Raw genomic sequence first — 18,092 nt, 5'->3', positions numbered from 1 at the left:
TGGCTAGGCCCCCAGGTAGCATAGATATACAAACAAACTAGTTACTTGCTCTAGTGGCCAATAATTGGACATGTCGCGTAGTACCACGCCTCCGCTAATTTTACACTTTTGGTGCTTCCTTTTGAACAGTCATCGTAGATTCGCGATATCGTACAATTACAAGTAGGATAAGGTAAGATTAGACTATTATTTGGCAAATTGGTGGAAAAGCCACAGATAGAAAAACAAAAGATACTATAGTTGGTCAAACCAATTTGTCAGTCAGCAACAACGGAAAACTATAGTCATCCTTTTCTCTTGGGTGCTAGTACTAGTGTAAGGCTGTAAGACAAAGATAGTATGATTCTCTCTGTCTATGATTGAAATGAGAAAATCCTTTGACAAACTATAGGTATCGCTTCTGGCTTCTAACTATGCGCTATAAATCATTTTTTTTTAATCTATAAGTATGTTCTATGCATTATAATTTATATATTAAGTAGGTATACTAGGTATTCCACTTTCACTATTTAGTATTTTTTTCAGGACTATATTTATACAAAATTGTTCTCCTAGTAACAAGCTAGCATTTGAAGTTCATTTACTAGGAAATGTCTACATCGGTACTAACCCAAACACTACGCGGAATATCTTTAAAATTTACACCAAAGTGCTAAAAGATCCGCAAAAGACCAATAACAGTAAATTAGTACATACTTATACGGATAACAGGCGTCAGTGTTGTCATATTACACGGTTGGGTTTAGAAAACTGAATTGTTATTGACATTACACAATGGAATTCCTTCTACTCTAAATATTATACAAATGCGTACTACTAAGACTACCGCAGAGTCTGCGGAAGTCTTACAGACGCATTATTAAACATTAAAAAAAAAAAAATTAAAAATAATCTTAACATTAATATTTTGTCATAAAATTAAACTTAATTAAAAACTAAAAATCTAAATCTAAATTGAGGCATAGTGCCGAAGATGCTGGCAGCATTTCCTTGCTGAATCGCAATGCTTATTTATCGAGTGAGGAAGCTGCCACTGCTGCCAGCTCTTTTGTCCCCAGTGACATCAACCAGCCGCTAGGCCAAATCTTAAGAGTTTTATCAGAAAATTAGTTTTAGATTCACATATAATAAACCAGTATAAAACTGGCAGACTAATAAGATAATCTATTTAGGTCGTTTGCGGGATTTTCTCTCGGCCTAGTAGATATAAGTAATACAAGTAGACCCAGGCTACTTTCGCTTAATACTTTCAACCTATTAGTCTAGCGGTAGAAAAACTGTTTATGGTTAGTGCAGTCATTATTTAAAACTAAATTTTCTTGTGGCTTCGATCATCACATACACGTATAGATAATAACATACGCAGTAATGTTTCATATAATAGAAGTTGTAGTCGGGTCACTTTGTCCATGGCTTTCCACGTTTCAAGCGTCTCTTATACGAATACATTTTGGAAAAATTGACGCCTCGGCCCCAACCTGGACACTTCGTCCATAGCATGGAGTCATGGTATAATAACATACTCCGCCTGGTACTCCATTCCCGTCTTTTCTAGGTCACCTAACTGACACGGGCCTACGTCATCATGCGACAGCGCTATATGATAATATGCGATAGCGCTATATATAGCGGCCATGTTGTTGTGACGTAGGCCCGTGTCACTCTGGGAATGGAAGACCATGTTTTATTAGACTATGCATGGAGTCATCCTTTATCTTCATGCTCGACGGATAATAACATTAATAACGTCTAAGTGAACTACCTCCTCTCCTCCTCTCTCATCTTTTGGATCGTGTATATCTTTTTAGGGTTCCGTACCCAAAGGGTAAAAACGGGACCCTATTACTAAGACTCCACTGTCCGTCCGTCTGTCTGTCTGTCTGTCACCACAGGCTGTATCTCATGAACCATGATAGACAGTTGAAATTTTCACAGATGATGTATTTCTGTTGCCGCTATAACAACAAATACTAAAAAGTACGGAACCCTCGGTGGGCGAGTCCGACTCGCACTTGTCCGGTTTTTCAATAGACACAATGCAAGCTTAGAAGCAAACAGATGGAGATCTAATCCAATTCCAAATCAAAGCATAAAGTGAAAGAAAAATTTGTTGCGGATCAATAAGTTAAAGAGCTGACAGATAAAGATAAAGATAAGATAAAAAATAGTTTATGCAAGTAGGCATATTACAATGCGCTTATGAACATCAAATAAACCTTTACCGGCTCCAACCGTACACCTCTGCCCCGAGAAGATTTAAATCCCCCCTCAATTGGAGGAGGGTATCCCAATATGGGACCGGCAACAAACTCGGCGGGACACATCTTTTCAAAACATTATTACATCTTATAATTAACATGCATTACGAGTAATTAAGAAAAATACACCTATTAAGAAACTCAGAGAAAGCCCGAAAATACTTCAGTCATCATTTATCTAGCACTCTCCCGGTTGTTTGCCACGTGTATTAGTATAATTATAAACCTTTTAATACCTTATTTTGCTTCCAGGTGGCGTAGCCAGCGCGTTCTTCTGGGGTATCGTGGGCGACGTATTTGGCCGACGGAACACGCTGACAATGACGCTGCTGCTAGATGGTGTACTGACGCTGGCTCAGAGCACCGTGGCGGATTACCGGTGGTTACTGGTGGCTAGATCGATCAATGGTTTCTTAATAGGTTAGTTCCAAAAAACTGTTATTTTAATTGGTTAGGTTTATGTCTATGTTACTTCTGGGGTAAAATAACGACGAAACACGCTGACAATGACGCTGCTGCTAGATGGTGTGCTGACGCTGGCTCAGAGCACCGTGGCGGATTACCGGTGGTTACTGGTGGCTAGATCGATCAATGGTTTCTTAATAGGTTAGTTCCAAAAAACTGTTATTTTAATTGGTTAGGTTTATGTCTATGTTACTTCTGGGGTAAAATAACGACGAAACACGCTGACAATGACGCTGCTGCTAGATGGTGTGCTGACGCTGGCTCAGAGCACCGTGGCGGATTACCGGTGGTTACTGGTGGCTAGATCGATCAATGGTTTCTTAATAGGTTAGTTCCAAAAAACTGTTATTTTAATTGGTTAGGTTTATGTCTATGTTACTTCTGGGGTAAAATAACGACGAAACACGCTGACAATGACGCTGCTGCTAGACGGTGTGCTGACGCTGGCTCAGAGTACGGTAGCTGATTACCGGTGGTTACTGGTGGCTAGATCGATCAATGGTTTCTTAATAGGTTAGTTCCAAAAAACTGTTATTTTAATTGGTTAGGTTTATGTCTATGTTACTTCTGGGGTAAAATAACGACGAAACACGCTGACAATGACGCTGCTGCTAGACGGTGTGCTGACGCTGGCTCAGAGCACCGTGGCGGATTACCGGTGGTTACTGGTGGCTAGATCGATCAATGGTTTCTTAATAGGTTAGTTCCAAAAAACTGTTATTTTAATTGGTTAGGTTTATGTCTATGTTACTTCTGGGGTAAAATAACGACGAAACACGCTGACAATGACGCTGCTGCTAGACGGTGTGCTGACGCTGGCTCAGAGTACGGTAGCTGATTACCGGTGGTTACTGGTGGCTAGATCGATCAATGGTTTCTTAATAGGTTAGTTCCAAAAAACTGTTATTTTAATTGGTTAGGTTTATGTCTATGTTACTTCTGGGGTAAAATAACGACGAAACACGCTGACAATGACGCTGCTGCTAGACGGTGTGCTGACGCTGGCTCAGAGCACCGTGGCGGATTACCGGTGGTTACTGGTGGCTAGATCGATCAATGGTTTCTTAATAGGTTAGTTCCAAAAAACTGTTATTTTAATTGGTTAGGTTTATGTCTATGTTACTTCTGGGGTAAAATAACGACGAAACACGCTGACAATGACGCTGCTGCTAGACGGTGTGCTGACGCTGGCTCAGAGCACCGTGGCGGATTACCGGTGGTTACTGGTGGCTAGATCGATCAATGGTTTCTTAATAGGTTAGTTCCAAAAAACTGTTATTTTAATTGGTTAGGTTTATGTCTATGTTACTTCTGGGGTAAAATAACGACGAAACACGCTGACAATGACGCTGCTGCTAGACGGTGTGCTGACGCTGGCTCAGAGCACCGTGGCGGATTACCGGTGGTTACTGGTGGCTAGATCGATCAATGGTTTCTTAATAGGTTAGTTCCAAAAAACTGTTATTTTAATTGGTTAGGTTTATGTCTATGTTACTTCTGGGGTAAAATAACGACGAAACACGCTGACAATGACGCTGCTGCTAGACGGTGTGCTGACGCTGGCTCAGAGTACGGTAGCTGATTACCGGTGGTTACTGGTGGCTAGATCGATCAATGGTTTCTTAATAGGTTAGTTCCAAAAAACTGTTATTTTAATTGGTTAGGTTTATGTCTATGTTACTTCTGGGGTAAAATAACGACGAAACACGCTGACAATGACGCTGCTGCTAGACGGTGTGCTGACGCTGGCTCAGAGCACCGTGGCGGATTACCGGTGGTTACTGGTGGCTAGATCGATCAATGGTTTCTTAATAGGTTAGTTCCAAAAAACTGTTATTTTAATTGGTTAGGTTTATGTCTATGTTACTTCTGGGGTAAAATAACGACGAAACACGCTGACAATGACGCTGCTGCTAGACGGTGTGCTGACGCTGGCTCAGAGCACCGTGGCGGATTACCGGTGGTTACTGGTGGCTAGATCGATCAATGGTTTCTTAATAGGTTAGTTCCAAAAAACTGTTATTTTAATTGGTTAGGTTTATGTCTATGTTACTTCTGGGGTAAAATAACGACGAAACACGCTGACAATGACGCTGCTGCTAGACGGTGTGCTGACGCTGGCTCAGAGTACGGTAGCTGATTACCGGTGGTTACTGGTGGCTAGATCGATCAATGGTTTCTTAATAGGTTAGTTCCAAAAAACTGTTATTTTAATTGGTTAGGTTTATGTCTATGTTACTTCTGGGGTAAAATAACGACGAAACACGCTGACAATGACGCTGCTGCTAGACGGTGTGCTGACGCTGGCTCAGAGCACCGTGGCGGATTACCGGTGGTTACTGGTGGCTAGATCGATCAATGGTTTCTTAATAGGTTAGTTTTGCCTTAGGATGTGTCTGTGTCTTTAATGATTCTATTGTAGGTCAACTATAGCCGGTCAAACAAGTTTGTTAGTAGGAAGAGGCGCGAAATTCATTTTTTTACGGGACAATTACCCTTCGCGCATTCATTTTTTAAATTTGCCGCTTTTTTCTACTGACAGAAATGGCTTGACTGACTTTAGCTCAACTTGAGAACACAAGAATAGTCTTTTAAATAGGTATAGACCTAAAGCGTGCTCCGATGTGTATGCGTTCTTCGGTCGTTTTATGGCGCAGAATAACATATCATCATCATTATCATCATATCAGCCAGAGGATGTCCATTGCTGGACATAGGCATAGGCCTCCCCCAAAGAGTGCTATAATGACCGGTCTTGCGCCACCCGCATCCAGCGGACTCCCGCGACCTTTACCAGGTCATCAGTCCACCTTGCGGGGGTCTACTCACGTGACAAACTTCCGGTACGTGGTCGCCACTCGAGATCCTTTCCGCCCCAATGGCCATCGGTTCTACGTGCAATGTACCCCGTCCACTGCCACTTAAGTTTAGCGATTCGGATGGCTACATCGGTTACTTTGGTTCTGCTGCTTTAATAACATATAAAGAGCAATCTATCATTTGGTAAAATTTACTCATGTTTGTTTGCAGGTGGACCATCAACGCTGACGTTTACATACATGTCTGACTTGGTTGGGGAGAGGAGACGGCATTTCTACTTGACCATAGTTGGCATGAGTTTCGTCGGAGCTTGGCTGATATTACCAGGTCATATTTTATTAATATAATTTTAAAGTTTTAATAAAAACGTGGGGAAAATGAACGAGACTGAGTTAAGTATTGGATGTATGGATATTTGCTGTACCTATTTAACAGTTTTGAATGATTCACGGTTAGTTTCGTTAGGCTTATATCGACCGGGATATGGACCTCGAATACAGCTTCCTTCCTTGAATATAGGAAACTCGAAAACAATACAAAAGGTAATAACGGCCTAAGTATATCCCGGTCGATATAAATCTAATTGCTGTAGGTATTTGAGACTCCCGTTTTCAATCAGGATGAAGTCAGGATATCAGGGATTTGATGAGGATACAGAATATCTAAGTGAATGTTAAGTATGCCAAAACATGGAATTTCAGTAAAACAGCTCGATTAAGTACCTACTCGTATTTGATGAAATTTTTGAATCTGTTTTAAAGTGACTGTTATCTTCTATACCTATTCGTACGTGCTAGTTTTAAATAATTCTAGACTAAATCGTTCAAACGTTAGGTACTTTACTAGCATACATTGACGTAGTTTTGTCAAATTGGCGGAATCGTTAGAATCCGACGTGACTGCGAGCACATCTGTAATTGTGTAATAGTGCAATCAATTGATGGATTTAACGCCAATGTTTCGAGTTTAAATGCCATCTTGCAGTCCTTGCCAGTGGAAAATAACTTTAGATCAATTTGTAGCTACTAGAGTCCGCCAAAGCTAATAATTCTGCACGGACTTTTAAGAAATTAAGGGTGAAAATGTGGCATTAGGTTTTGACATTTATAGTGTCAATTACACATTTTGTAATAGTAATAACCCTAGAAAGTCATTAGGGTTCCGTACCCAAAGGGTAAAAACGGGACCCTATTACTAAGACTCCCCTGTTCGCCTGTCCGTCTGTCACTAGGCTGTATCTCATGAACCGTGATAGCTAGACAGTTGAAATTTTCACAGATGATGTTTTTCTGTTGCCGCTACAACAACAAATACTAAAAACAAAATAAAATACTTAAATATTGAAATCGGGGCTCCCATACAACGAACGTGATTTTATTGCGATTTTTTTCGGAATGGTACGGAACGCACTCTCGCACTTGGCCAGTTTTTTTTAACTGTACTTACGATAGACAATTGAATGAGTTTTTAAATGTTTGTATGTAATTTGTTTTTTTTTTTTTCATTTGAAGCGTTATGTTATCTTCTTCCTAGTTAGGTCTCGTTGACATGAACATGAGTCTCAAATATAATAAAGTTACAAAGAATTGCAAACACATCATACATCTGATTTAAATATAACTAGGTACTTTCACTTTTAGAATGCAGGATATGATATATTAATAATAAAGAAATCTGTTGATATTAATTTAGTAGGCCAAGACTTTCGTTGACCCGGTATTAAAGCGTTTACTTAGCCAAATGCATTGCCCGAGGCGATACATGACATGACAATGTGTCATCATGTCATGTCAAGCCTGACGATTTGGAGATCAAGGCCACAGATCACTTTGCCTGTTAGACGGAGCATGCAAGACGGCGCACGGTCGCGAAGCGCTAAAGGTTTTACTTTGCTAAATGCGCCCGGGGCGACAGATGATAATGTGTCAAGTCTGACGATTTGGAGCTCAAGGCTATTTTGTTTGTGAGCAACACAGACCACATACGTATTTAGATGAAGTATAGGTACTCGTAGAGTTGAGCAAGCTAAGTTGGCAGCGATTTTGATAGCCCAGACTATGCAAGGGTTATATAAACATCATAATTTCATAGAAGTTTGACGTTTAAAATAACACTGACATGACACCGTGCGGTTACGACGCGCAGCCATTTTAAACTTCCTAAGTACTATTTAAAATTCACATAAAGGAGACTGTTTTACGGGGTATTTATACTTATAATAAGATTACTGCGTTATGGTATGAACTTTTAATAAACTTACTCCTTCTCATTTACGTTTTAAGATTACATATCAGAAATGTGATGCGGTTTTCATACTGTTGCCATGTCATTGTAGTAATTCTTAATACCACTATAATTTGTTACTTATAGAAATTAAATTTCAACTCGATACCTCCACGCGTTCCCACGATAAAGGGTCTTGAGTCTTGACAGACAGAAGGGCGGATGGACGGACAGACGGACGGACAACAAAGTGATCCTATAAGGGTTCCGATTTTTCCTTTTGAGGTACGGAACCCATAAAAACACATAATATACATTAGTAGTCACGATAGTTTTACATTAATTACGTACCTACGCCCAAACTGGTGCGCTTAAATTAAAACTATGAATAAAAACTTACTTCGAAAGATAAAAATGTAGTGTAAATGTGTGCTATATTGCAATTGAATGAAGCGCCTTAGATAATTTCCAAGTATGAAGGGTGCTTATGTGTGTATAATTTTGAGATGGGAAATATTATGATGCGGAGTCTATCAGAATTAGCCTATAGTAAGTGGTCAAGTACTCGTATTTGCTTAGCGGTAGATCATTGATTACTTTTCTTGTGCGTTTGCAAAACCTGATTTGACATGCATATGAGTATCATTAGTAGGTACCTACATACTCTAATGATATGCATGTCATTAATTATTTTATTCGATAATTAATTAAGATAATAAATTGTGGTTCTTGACTATTTGAAATTGCTGTTCAGATGTGAAACTGTAGTGTTTTTAATGAAACATGTTAGATTTTTTTTTTCAGTGTATTTCCGTAGATTACACGACTGATGTGAAATAGTTTCAATTGAAAATAATCTAATTTAGGAAAATGATCGGAAATTACCATTCATGTTATGTTACCTTAGCTCCCACAATGGATTTATTATGCATTGTTGCATGTGAGTACTATATAGGTCTTTGTACACCGTTGACACAGATTCTATTATGGCCGTCCGATTTGATGATGATCGATCCCTCATGTAGGTTGACCTATGTATCTTATAGCTAAAATTTATAGATAGGTAAAACATGCGAAATACGAGTAGGTACCGTAAAATCATGTAAATATAGTCCTAAAGTACAACTATGGTCTACTTTTAGGGTTCCGTACCTCAAAAGGAAAAAACGGAACACTTATAGAATCACTCGTGCGTCTGTCTGTCTGTCCGTCTGTCACAGCCTATTTTCTCGGAAACTACTGGACCAATTAAGTTGAAATTTGGTACACATATGTAAATTAGTGACCCAAAGATGGATGTTTTTTTTATAATTTTAAAATGCATAGGTTCGAAGTTATTTTAGAAAATAACCAAAAAATTACCATTCCCCCCCCCCCCCTTTATCTCCGAAACTACTGGGTCTAAAATTTTGAATAAAATACACAAAATAGTTCTTTACCTATAGATGACAGGAAAACCTATTAGAAAAGTGCAGTCAAGCGTGAGTCGGACTTATGTACGGAACCCTAGAAACGCGAGTCCTATTCGCACTTGGCCGGTTTTTTTAACGTTGATTCTTAACGAGCCTTTATGATTTGTACTCGTTTCATGTATTTTGGAGCTGAGATACACTAATGCTCTTCCTATATTATATACTCAACATAATTTGAATAATACTTCAACATATTTTACTGGAACTTGAATTTGGACCATATTTGTAAGTTGTGGACTAAAGTTACCTGATTTTACGGTAACTAATGTGTGTCATTCATACGACGTGGGGTGTGATTTATATTATGTGATTACCACCTTATTTCGGAGTTATAAGCATTTTTATTTAACTGATAATAATTTCTATTTACTAGTGCCTATTTAATGATCACGTTTGATGTAAAAACGAATGTGTTTTTTTACTGATAGGTATCGGAACTAACATGATTAAATAAATAAATGCTGTTTGTTTCTACTAGTAACAAACATATTTGTTTGAAAACAATTAAATGGTGCAAAAATAGATCGAAATCCTTTTCTATAATGTATTTAAAAAAGCGGCCAAGTGCGAGTCGGACTCGCCCATGAAGGGTTCCGTAGCAGCAAGTATAGTGTGTAGCTTTCAAATAGAGCTCGACGGCTAATCCTATTGTCTATTGATAAGTAAAACCGCACGTGGTACTTACCTGCAAAAAAGGGTCTTAATTATTCCATTTGGCACCTGAGCGCGGGCTAGTCCAACGCTCAAAAAACCAGTGTAGGTGCGCTCTCCGATAACGCGCCTTTGTTACGCATCTCGATGACACATTTTAGACTGGTTCTGTAGCGTTCGACTCGCCGGCACTCAGTAACCGAAGTACCGTAAAACGGGGTGAGTAGGTTTCGCGGGGAGCTATGGGTTATGAGTGGGGAGAGAAGGATTGAGAGGGGGTGAGGTGGGTTTTTAAGGCTACTGCTACAAAAATAATGTATTCCAATTTAAAATGGAGCTATAGTAATATTCATAATAAAAAAAAATCGATCCAATAATCTTCCAAAATCACCTTTGTATGAAAAACCCTCTCACCGCAAATACGAGGCACTACGGGGTGAGGTGGGTTTTCCTCTTTATCGTTAAAGTTATGAAATGGAACCACCCAAAAAAAATACAAACTAAAATACAAACGTCCGAACCACTTATTATATACACCATTCATTTTTCACATGTAAAAATAAAATTTTATCGAGGTTTCAAAGTCAAATTTCACCCAACTCACCCCATTTTACGGTACGTATTTTTTATGCAGGTGGTTGTGGCCAGGGTTGGGCAGTATTTCAATTACATGTATTTGAAATACGTATTTGAAATACATTTTAGTATTTTGTATTTGTATTTCAAATACTACCTGGAAAAGTATTTTGTATTTGGTATTTCAAATACTGCACTCACATGTATTTTGTATTTTGTATTTCAAATACTTCAAGCTTCAAAATACATTTCTACAAAATACATTTTATTAAATTCTATGATCCTAAAATGGAACATTTTTTTTAAATATAATGTACGACTTGTACGAGCGCAAATAGGTACATTGCGCGAGCTATTCTGCGCAGAACTTTTCGTCAACAGCCAGGGGATAGAGTCATTGTAGTAGTTTCCGTCCATGCTCTAGTTTTCGACCACTTGACAAATTAGCATATAATATATTTCATTTTAAATTTACTATTTGCGAAATATATGTTTTATATGTAGACAGATATATTGTTTAGCTAAGGATTGAAATCAGTCCAAATTTGTGCAGCAATGTAGGTTTATATTCAAATTTCGTCAAGTGGACGAAAACTAGAGAAGGACGAAAACAAGCGCAATGACCCTATAAGTTTTTAGGAAAGGATATTCGTTAAAAAAAACTAAATGATTAAACAAAAAAAAAAGAAAAGTATTTTGTATTTTGTATTTGAAATACATTATTTTAAACACTGTAATTTGTATTTTGTATTTCAAATACCAGTCACCAAAGTAGTTGGTATTTGGTATTTCAAATACTTTTAAAAATGTATTTTGTAATTTGTATTTGAAATACGTGGAAGCCAGTATTTTGCCCAACCCTGGTTGTGGCACGTGGCACGAGCGGTTTTACTTAACAATAGACAATAGGATTAGCCGTCGAGCTCTATTTGAAAGCTACACACTATAACATAATAAAATTGCGGTTTACGATTTATGACGTATTAAAAAAAACTACTTACTAGATCTCGTTCAAACCAATTTTCGGTGGAAGTTTGCATGGTAATAATGTACATCATATATTTTTTTAGTTTTATCATTCTCTTATTTTAGAAGTTACAGGGGGGGGGGGGAGGACACACATTTTACCATTTTGGAAGTGTCTCTCGCGCAAACTATTCAGTTTAGAAAAAAGTTATATTAGAAACCTAAATATCATTTTTGAAGACCTATCCATAGATACCCCACACGTATGGGTTTGATGAAAAAAAAAAAATTTTTAGGGTCAGTTCTAAGTATGGAGAACCCCCAAAATTGTGAAAATCTTAATGCGGTTCACAGAATACGTCTACTTACCAAGTTTCAACAGTATAGATCTTATAGTTTCGGAAAAAAGTGGCTGTGACATACGGACGGACCGACAGACAGACATGACGAATCCATAAGGGTTCCGTTTTTTGCCATTTGGCTACGGAACCCTAAAAATGGTTGTCTATTCTTTACAGTGACAGTAGAAAATAGTAAACTGACACAAAATCGGGGAATACCCGACCACTATCGAACTACTGGGAATAACCCGTTATATAATTACTTAACTAGGTACTATTAACCCATCATTTACTCCACAGCTATAGCATGGCTCATCATCCCCTTCAAGATCGGCTACACCACCCTCCTGCCCATCTACTCCTGGCGTCTCATGCTGCTCGTCTGCAGTCTCCCCGGCTTCATAGCCGGTATCTGGACCTGGACTCTTCCAGAGAGTCCTAGGTTACTGTCTGATACAAACAGAAGCGATGAGGCACTTAAGATTCTGGCCAGGATTCATAAGAAGAACAGGGGGAAGACGGAGTTTAAGGTTAGTTGTTCATAGAGCCAATCATCGCTGCTTCAGGCTTCATCGCCGGTATCTAGACCTGGACTCTTCCTGAGAGTCCTAGGTTACTGTCTGATACAAACAGAAGCGAGGAGGCACTGAAGATTCTGGCCAGGATTCATAAGAAGAACAGAGGGAAGACAGAGTTTAAGGTCAGTTCTTCATAGACCCAATTATCGCTGCTTCAGGCTTCATCGCCGGTATGTGGACCTGGACTCTTCTAGAGAGTCCTAGGTTACTGTCTGATACAAACAGAAGCGATGAGGCACTGAAGATTCTGGCCAGAATTCATAAGAAGAACAGGGGGAAGTCGGAGTTTAAGGTCAGTTGTTTATAGAACCAATCATAGCTGCTTCAGGCTTCATCCCCGGTATCTGGACCTGGACCCTTCCTGAGAGTCCTAGGTTACTGTCTGATACAAACAGAAGCGATGAGGCACTGAAGATTCTGGACAGCATTCATAAGAAGAACAGAGGGAAGACGGAGTTTAAGGTCAGTTGTTCATAGAGCTAATCATATCAGTTGATGTTACATCCACAGCCGGAGCAAGGCCTCCCTAAAATGTGCAACTTTTATCCAACGGTTTCATGACATCACGAGTACCCATAAGTCGCAATATTAGTACATTACGATACAAGAGCGAAAAGTAGGAGGTTTTCGCACGTGTATTTAATTGTACAATGTTTTACAGTACATATGGCCCTTAAAATTTTTGACATAGGCACGTATTGTCCTTAATCCCGCCCTAAGGCGGTAAAGTAGCGCCATATGTAATAGTACATTACATACCTAGGGAGGTGAATTCGTAAATGCTCGAGATCGCAGGTGTTTGGGGCTTTACGAATTGCCTTGACCAGGAAGTGAGAGTTTCTTCTCGCGTAGCGAGAAGAAAATCCCACTTACGGGCCTACGGTTGCCTTAAAATAAATTATGTTCTGCAGCCAAATGAAACGGGGACCTTTCTTAAAATATGGGCATAAAGCAGGAATACACTTGCGATAACTTGAATGTGTTATTGAAATTCTATTATGTAAGGTCAGTTACACTGTTTACTGCTGTTTTATCGTCGCAGCGATCGATCGATTGCAGCGTGTGAGTCGTGGACCAATTTATGAATGTAAGTACAAAAAAATGCTACTGTACGTAAGAATGGCGACGGGTTGTGACGACCACAACCACTCTGACAAGAGTGTGATGACAAAGAAGAAGAATAATAATATCTTAAAGTAACCGAACACGTTGAATTCCAGGTGAAGAAGTTGATCCAAGATAACATTTTCGTCGGCAAGTCGCTGGGCGAGGAAGAAAGCAGAACTAAGGCGCTCTTCATCGGAGTCCTCAAAGACCTGAAGATCTTCGTCTCCAAAAGCTACGCTTTCAAATCCAGCCTCATCCTCTTTGCGTTCTTCGCTAATATGGCTGCGTAAGTTACTGTCTTATATTTCACATCAACTAGCCGCAAAAGTAAGCACATGTCTTTGTAGGCAAGTACCCGTAGGTACTATGAGTCACTGACAGTGTCAAAACTGACATATACGCTAACATCTACGTAATTTACTTTCTAAACGTCTCGCTCGTACTAATATGCGAGTACGAGTGAGATGCATAGAAAGTAAGTTCCGTTCTCGATGCGTTTATGTCAGTGACAAACTGGTGGTAGCCACAAAGTTTGTTGGCGAAAAGAACTACAGAACGGTGCTTCTGTTCATTCCAATGAACTCCTGTTTTTAAGAACCTAAAATCTTGGCTTTTACGTTTACGTTCTTGGCTATTTTCTTATTTCACTACTACGGGAAACCCGGAGAAACTAAAACAAGTTTTAAATAAGTATTATAATGTAATTTTTTTATATTAAAGAAAAATTTGGAATATCGCTCGCATTACTCGCATACGTATCTGCTTGTTTAAAAATAGGTATCAAACATTCAAGACTAATTCTTAGTTGCGTTGGTTGCGGGAAGTAAATACCTAAGCGCGCAATAAGCGCAGTACCTAAACATTTTGTGCCAGTTATTCGGTTTTTGTTTCTAAGATAGAATTAATGTTTCCTTTTACCCTATTTCAGTGGTTTCGGTCTAAACCTCTGGATCCCAGCACTACTCCTCCGCATGCAAGGCCAAGGATGCAAGGCGGTACCTCAGACCGCCAAGCTCTTCAATGCAACCAACACCACTTGGAGTGAGAGGAACACGACAAGCGTTATCGACGTGGTCCAATGTAACGGCGACATCACTGATGATGTGAGTTAGATCTCCTTTACTTTTGAACATCTAACTAGATTCCATCTTTCTCCCTTTCTCTTCTAATGTCTAGATGACACCCTGCTGTCGCCTCTATTGACAATAACCTAAGCTTAAAGATGAAATGCACTGAGACAGTGACGAGCACTGAAATGACAGAAAAGCCTTCTTACTTCCCTCACCATGCATTACTTACCTTAAGAGGCCCACAGATTACCAGTTCGCCGGACGATATCAGCTTGTCAGTTCTTTGGAGCCGTAAATTTTTGCGTTTAACTGACAGGTTGATATCGTCCGGCAAACTGGTAGTCAGTGGGCCCCTTTAGTCTACCTTAATACTTAGCTATTTTGTACTGCAAAGATTTGCTGACGTGACCAAAAATTCAAACCTGACTTACAGATCTTCACCTCCGGCCTAATCGTAGGCGCCTGCTGCGTTTTTGGCAACGCATTCTGCGCGCTACTCTCCCGCAGCGGCGCGCGCGGCGTGCGCTACTCCGCGGCCGCGTGCGCGCTAGCATGCGCGTTAGCGTGCGGCGTGCTAGCGGCGTGTGCGTGCGCGTGCGCTAGTAGTAGCAGGATAGCGGTGGCGGCTGCTGCTGCGCTAAACGCGGCGTCGCTAAATGGGAACGTATTGCTGATTAGGCTGCTGTTGCACGCATTGCCACCTAAATTGAGGTACCGTACCTAACATTCGTACTCTTTGTCACTTTAACATCAATATCCTTATAGACATGTTCACCAAACACGTTAGGTTTTAATCGCAACCTATTCGACATTATTTTTAGTTGATTGTCACAATCACGTCGCTAAAGAATTCGCGTGTTAAAACGATAATAATGATAGGTAATCCTATAGATGCAAAGCGAGAACCCCGTACATAATCTCGTAGGACTCTCAATTTGCAGGTATATTTTTAAGTTTCATCCTAATTTTGTTTGAATAATGTTGTTGTTTATTTGCAGTGGACTCGGAGTATGCTGGGGCGCGTGGTGGGGCCGCGCCGGAGGTGTGGCCTCAAATCTGGCTGTAGGAGTTCTACTAGACTTCTCATGCCCAGCGCCATTTATTTCTGTCGCTGCTCTGCTTGCTAGTAAGTTCTCCTTAGTTTACTGCTCCTATAGTATCGAAAAGTCGTGTGAGGTGACGTGGAACTGTCAAATTAAACCTGGCCGTTGAAAAGCGATAAGCCCTTTTATTTGTACTGTACGTGTACCTACATCTTAATTAGCATCCAACGGCGCGCACTTCCAAGAAAAAGTAACCCTAGGTTGTTTTTGCTTGAACAGGATTTACCTCAGGTACAGGGCGGCAATTTCGACTGCGGGATAATTTCAACTAATCGAAATATCTTTCATGTTTTACATTATTAACTAGAGTGCCATATATGTCCAGATAGCGAAAAAGGTGTGTTGTGTCGAAATGGTCCCCCTGCTCCTTAATCATATTATTTCTATCTTTTTCCAGTATCAATCGTTGCCATTATGCTGATAAAAATGGACGAACAGAAAGAAGAAAGAACTGAACCAGAAGCAGTAGAAAAGAGCACAGGACTGGACAGATATATATCGACGCACATGTAAAGGAAAAACGCATCTATTAACTGGTATTTAAAGTTGATTTTCAAAGTGCCTTATTAAGATTAAGTTATTTTTTGAGGAAGTTCATATTGTTAGACGAATGAAAAAGGAGGCTAAAGATAACTAGAAAATACCTTTCGGTTTTTCTTGTATGTATGAAAATTGTGTAGGTGCTTGAATGAAATTAGGTATATTTGTGAATAATGGACATACACATGGACACTATATATATGTCTTATATAACAAACAATGCCTTAACTGTACTAAAATGTTTCATGATTCTCGAGTCATAAGGAATAATCTCAAGTAGTACATATACAATTAGAGACATTAATGCTGATAAAATACCAGTAGTTTTCGACTTTTACGGCAGGTGTTACTATGAGCTTTCCTAAATAGTGTAAAACAATGAAGGAAGGAATGATGAAATTGATGAAAATATTTTCCTCTATTGGTTAAACTCAAATTTCCAATTAGTATAGCGACCTAGAGTTGCAACTTTGAGTCTGATTTGAATTCATTGACATAACAACAATTAGAACTTTAAATGTATTTGTATCCTTGTATTTTGATTTATGGCCATAATACAAAAGTGCTTTTGTATTATGGCCATAAATCAAAATACATAATATTCTCTGAATGGACTTTTATTCAGAGAATATTATGTACTTATTATGGAAAGCTTTACAATTAATTTAAGTAGGCATTTGTGTTTTGAATTGTACGTACAGTCAAATATGGTCTTTAATATGATCAAAATATTTAGGTCTGTGGTATTAAATACCATGTCTCTAGATGGTCTGTGATTATTGGTAACAATCATTACCACAATTTGTTAAAAATCTTGATTAATCCATTATACTTAGTGCGATGTTTGTGAAGGACTGCAGACAATGTGGTGATTATTTATTTACACGTAAGAATATATTTGAGGTATGTAGATATATTTGTTTTAAAGAGGAGGAGAGGAGGAGGGAGGAGGGGGGAGGAGGAGGAAGAGGAAGAGGACTTTGTACAAAAAACTATGTGAATGGAAGGTAATTACTTAATTCACAAAAAACTTAAACTTATTCGCAATAGAAACACTTGTACGGTATTTCTCATAACTGTTCTTCTTGCCCCAAGCAAAATAAATTATGTTCCTCAACATGACCTTAATTTAGGAATTGAACACAATGAGATTTCTAGAATTTTACCTTAACAGAGCTGTGTATTGTGCCTCAAAAATTTAGTAAATAGTATTAGTGCCTCATAATATTTACTACCTCGCTGACGGCTCGGCTTTATAACTCCTACTCTCTTAATCCCCGATTGTACGACCTTACTGTGTACAATACTTACTGACTGTAGTCAGCAAAGCCATTAGCTTGGCACCCCTCAATACACTTTTGTTTGCAGGGGTGTTAAGCTAATAATTTTGATAACTGTACCTACAGGTATCAAGTACCTTAAGCAGCGACAGAACGTGATAGCTCTGTACAGCGTCATTTACTTTAGCTGTCAAATCGACTACTTACATATTTTATTTATACTAAACGTCTTATTATTTCTTTGTCTATGGTTTTCATAGGACAAAGCTCTTGTGAATCAAAGATGTAAAAAAAAGCTCTTACATTCCTAAAAATAGTTCTAAGTATTTTTGTATAAGTTGTATTATTTATAATAAAATATTGAAATATTATATTGATTTTAATTTTATCGTGTTTAAATAGAACTTGTCAAATTTTACCTTTAAATATGATGCGCACACGCCGACATCATTATTAGGTAAGGTACCTATCTTTGGATTGATACAGTATCGTACTGCTTGGATCACTTATGTTATATAAGTAATAAGTAATAAAATAAGTAGAAATTCTTCGTGCTTCGTGCTCAAGTAAAGTAAGGATTACTTGAAAGCAAGTATGCCATAACACTTAATAAGCTTTCTTGGTGCTAAGCCCGCTCTACAC

At 38.9% G+C, this 18,092-nt stretch overlaps 2 protein-coding genes across 2 annotated transcripts in view; one reads left to right on the top strand and one right to left on the bottom strand.

Annotated features, from left to right (window-relative positions):
* The window catches only part of LOC134799963 (synaptic vesicle glycoprotein 2B-like), a 33,285-nt gene extending 16,939 nt beyond the window's left edge, over positions 1-16,346 (top strand). Inside the window, exons 4-11 of the mRNA XM_063772396.1 lie at positions 2,511-2,678; positions 5,754-5,870; positions 12,073-12,302; positions 13,571-13,743; positions 14,386-14,560; positions 14,961-15,238; positions 15,526-15,653; positions 16,028-16,346. Coding sequence (XP_063628466.1) covers positions 2,511-2,678; positions 5,754-5,870; positions 12,073-12,302; positions 13,571-13,743; positions 14,386-14,560; positions 14,961-15,238; positions 15,526-15,653; positions 16,028-16,143 — 1,385 coding nt within the window. The 3' untranslated portion in view covers positions 16,144-16,346. The remainder of the gene's footprint in view (positions 1-2,510; positions 2,679-5,753; positions 5,871-12,072; positions 12,303-13,570; positions 13,744-14,385; positions 14,561-14,960; positions 15,239-15,525; positions 15,654-16,027) is intronic.
* Positions 1-18,092, bottom strand: part of LOC134806110 (cadherin-87A) — a 484,783-nt gene that overhangs the window by 147,264 nt on the left and 319,427 nt on the right. The gene's annotated exons all lie outside the window — the stretch shown is intronic.

This window comes from Cydia splendana, chromosome 2 (genome assembly GCF_910591565.1).
Source record: "Cydia splendana chromosome 2, ilCydSple1.2, whole genome shotgun sequence".
In the NCBI taxonomy this organism is placed as follows: Eukaryota; Metazoa; Arthropoda; class Insecta; order Lepidoptera; family Tortricidae; genus Cydia; species Cydia splendana.
This window is presented reverse-complemented; position numbering and strand designations above follow the sequence as displayed.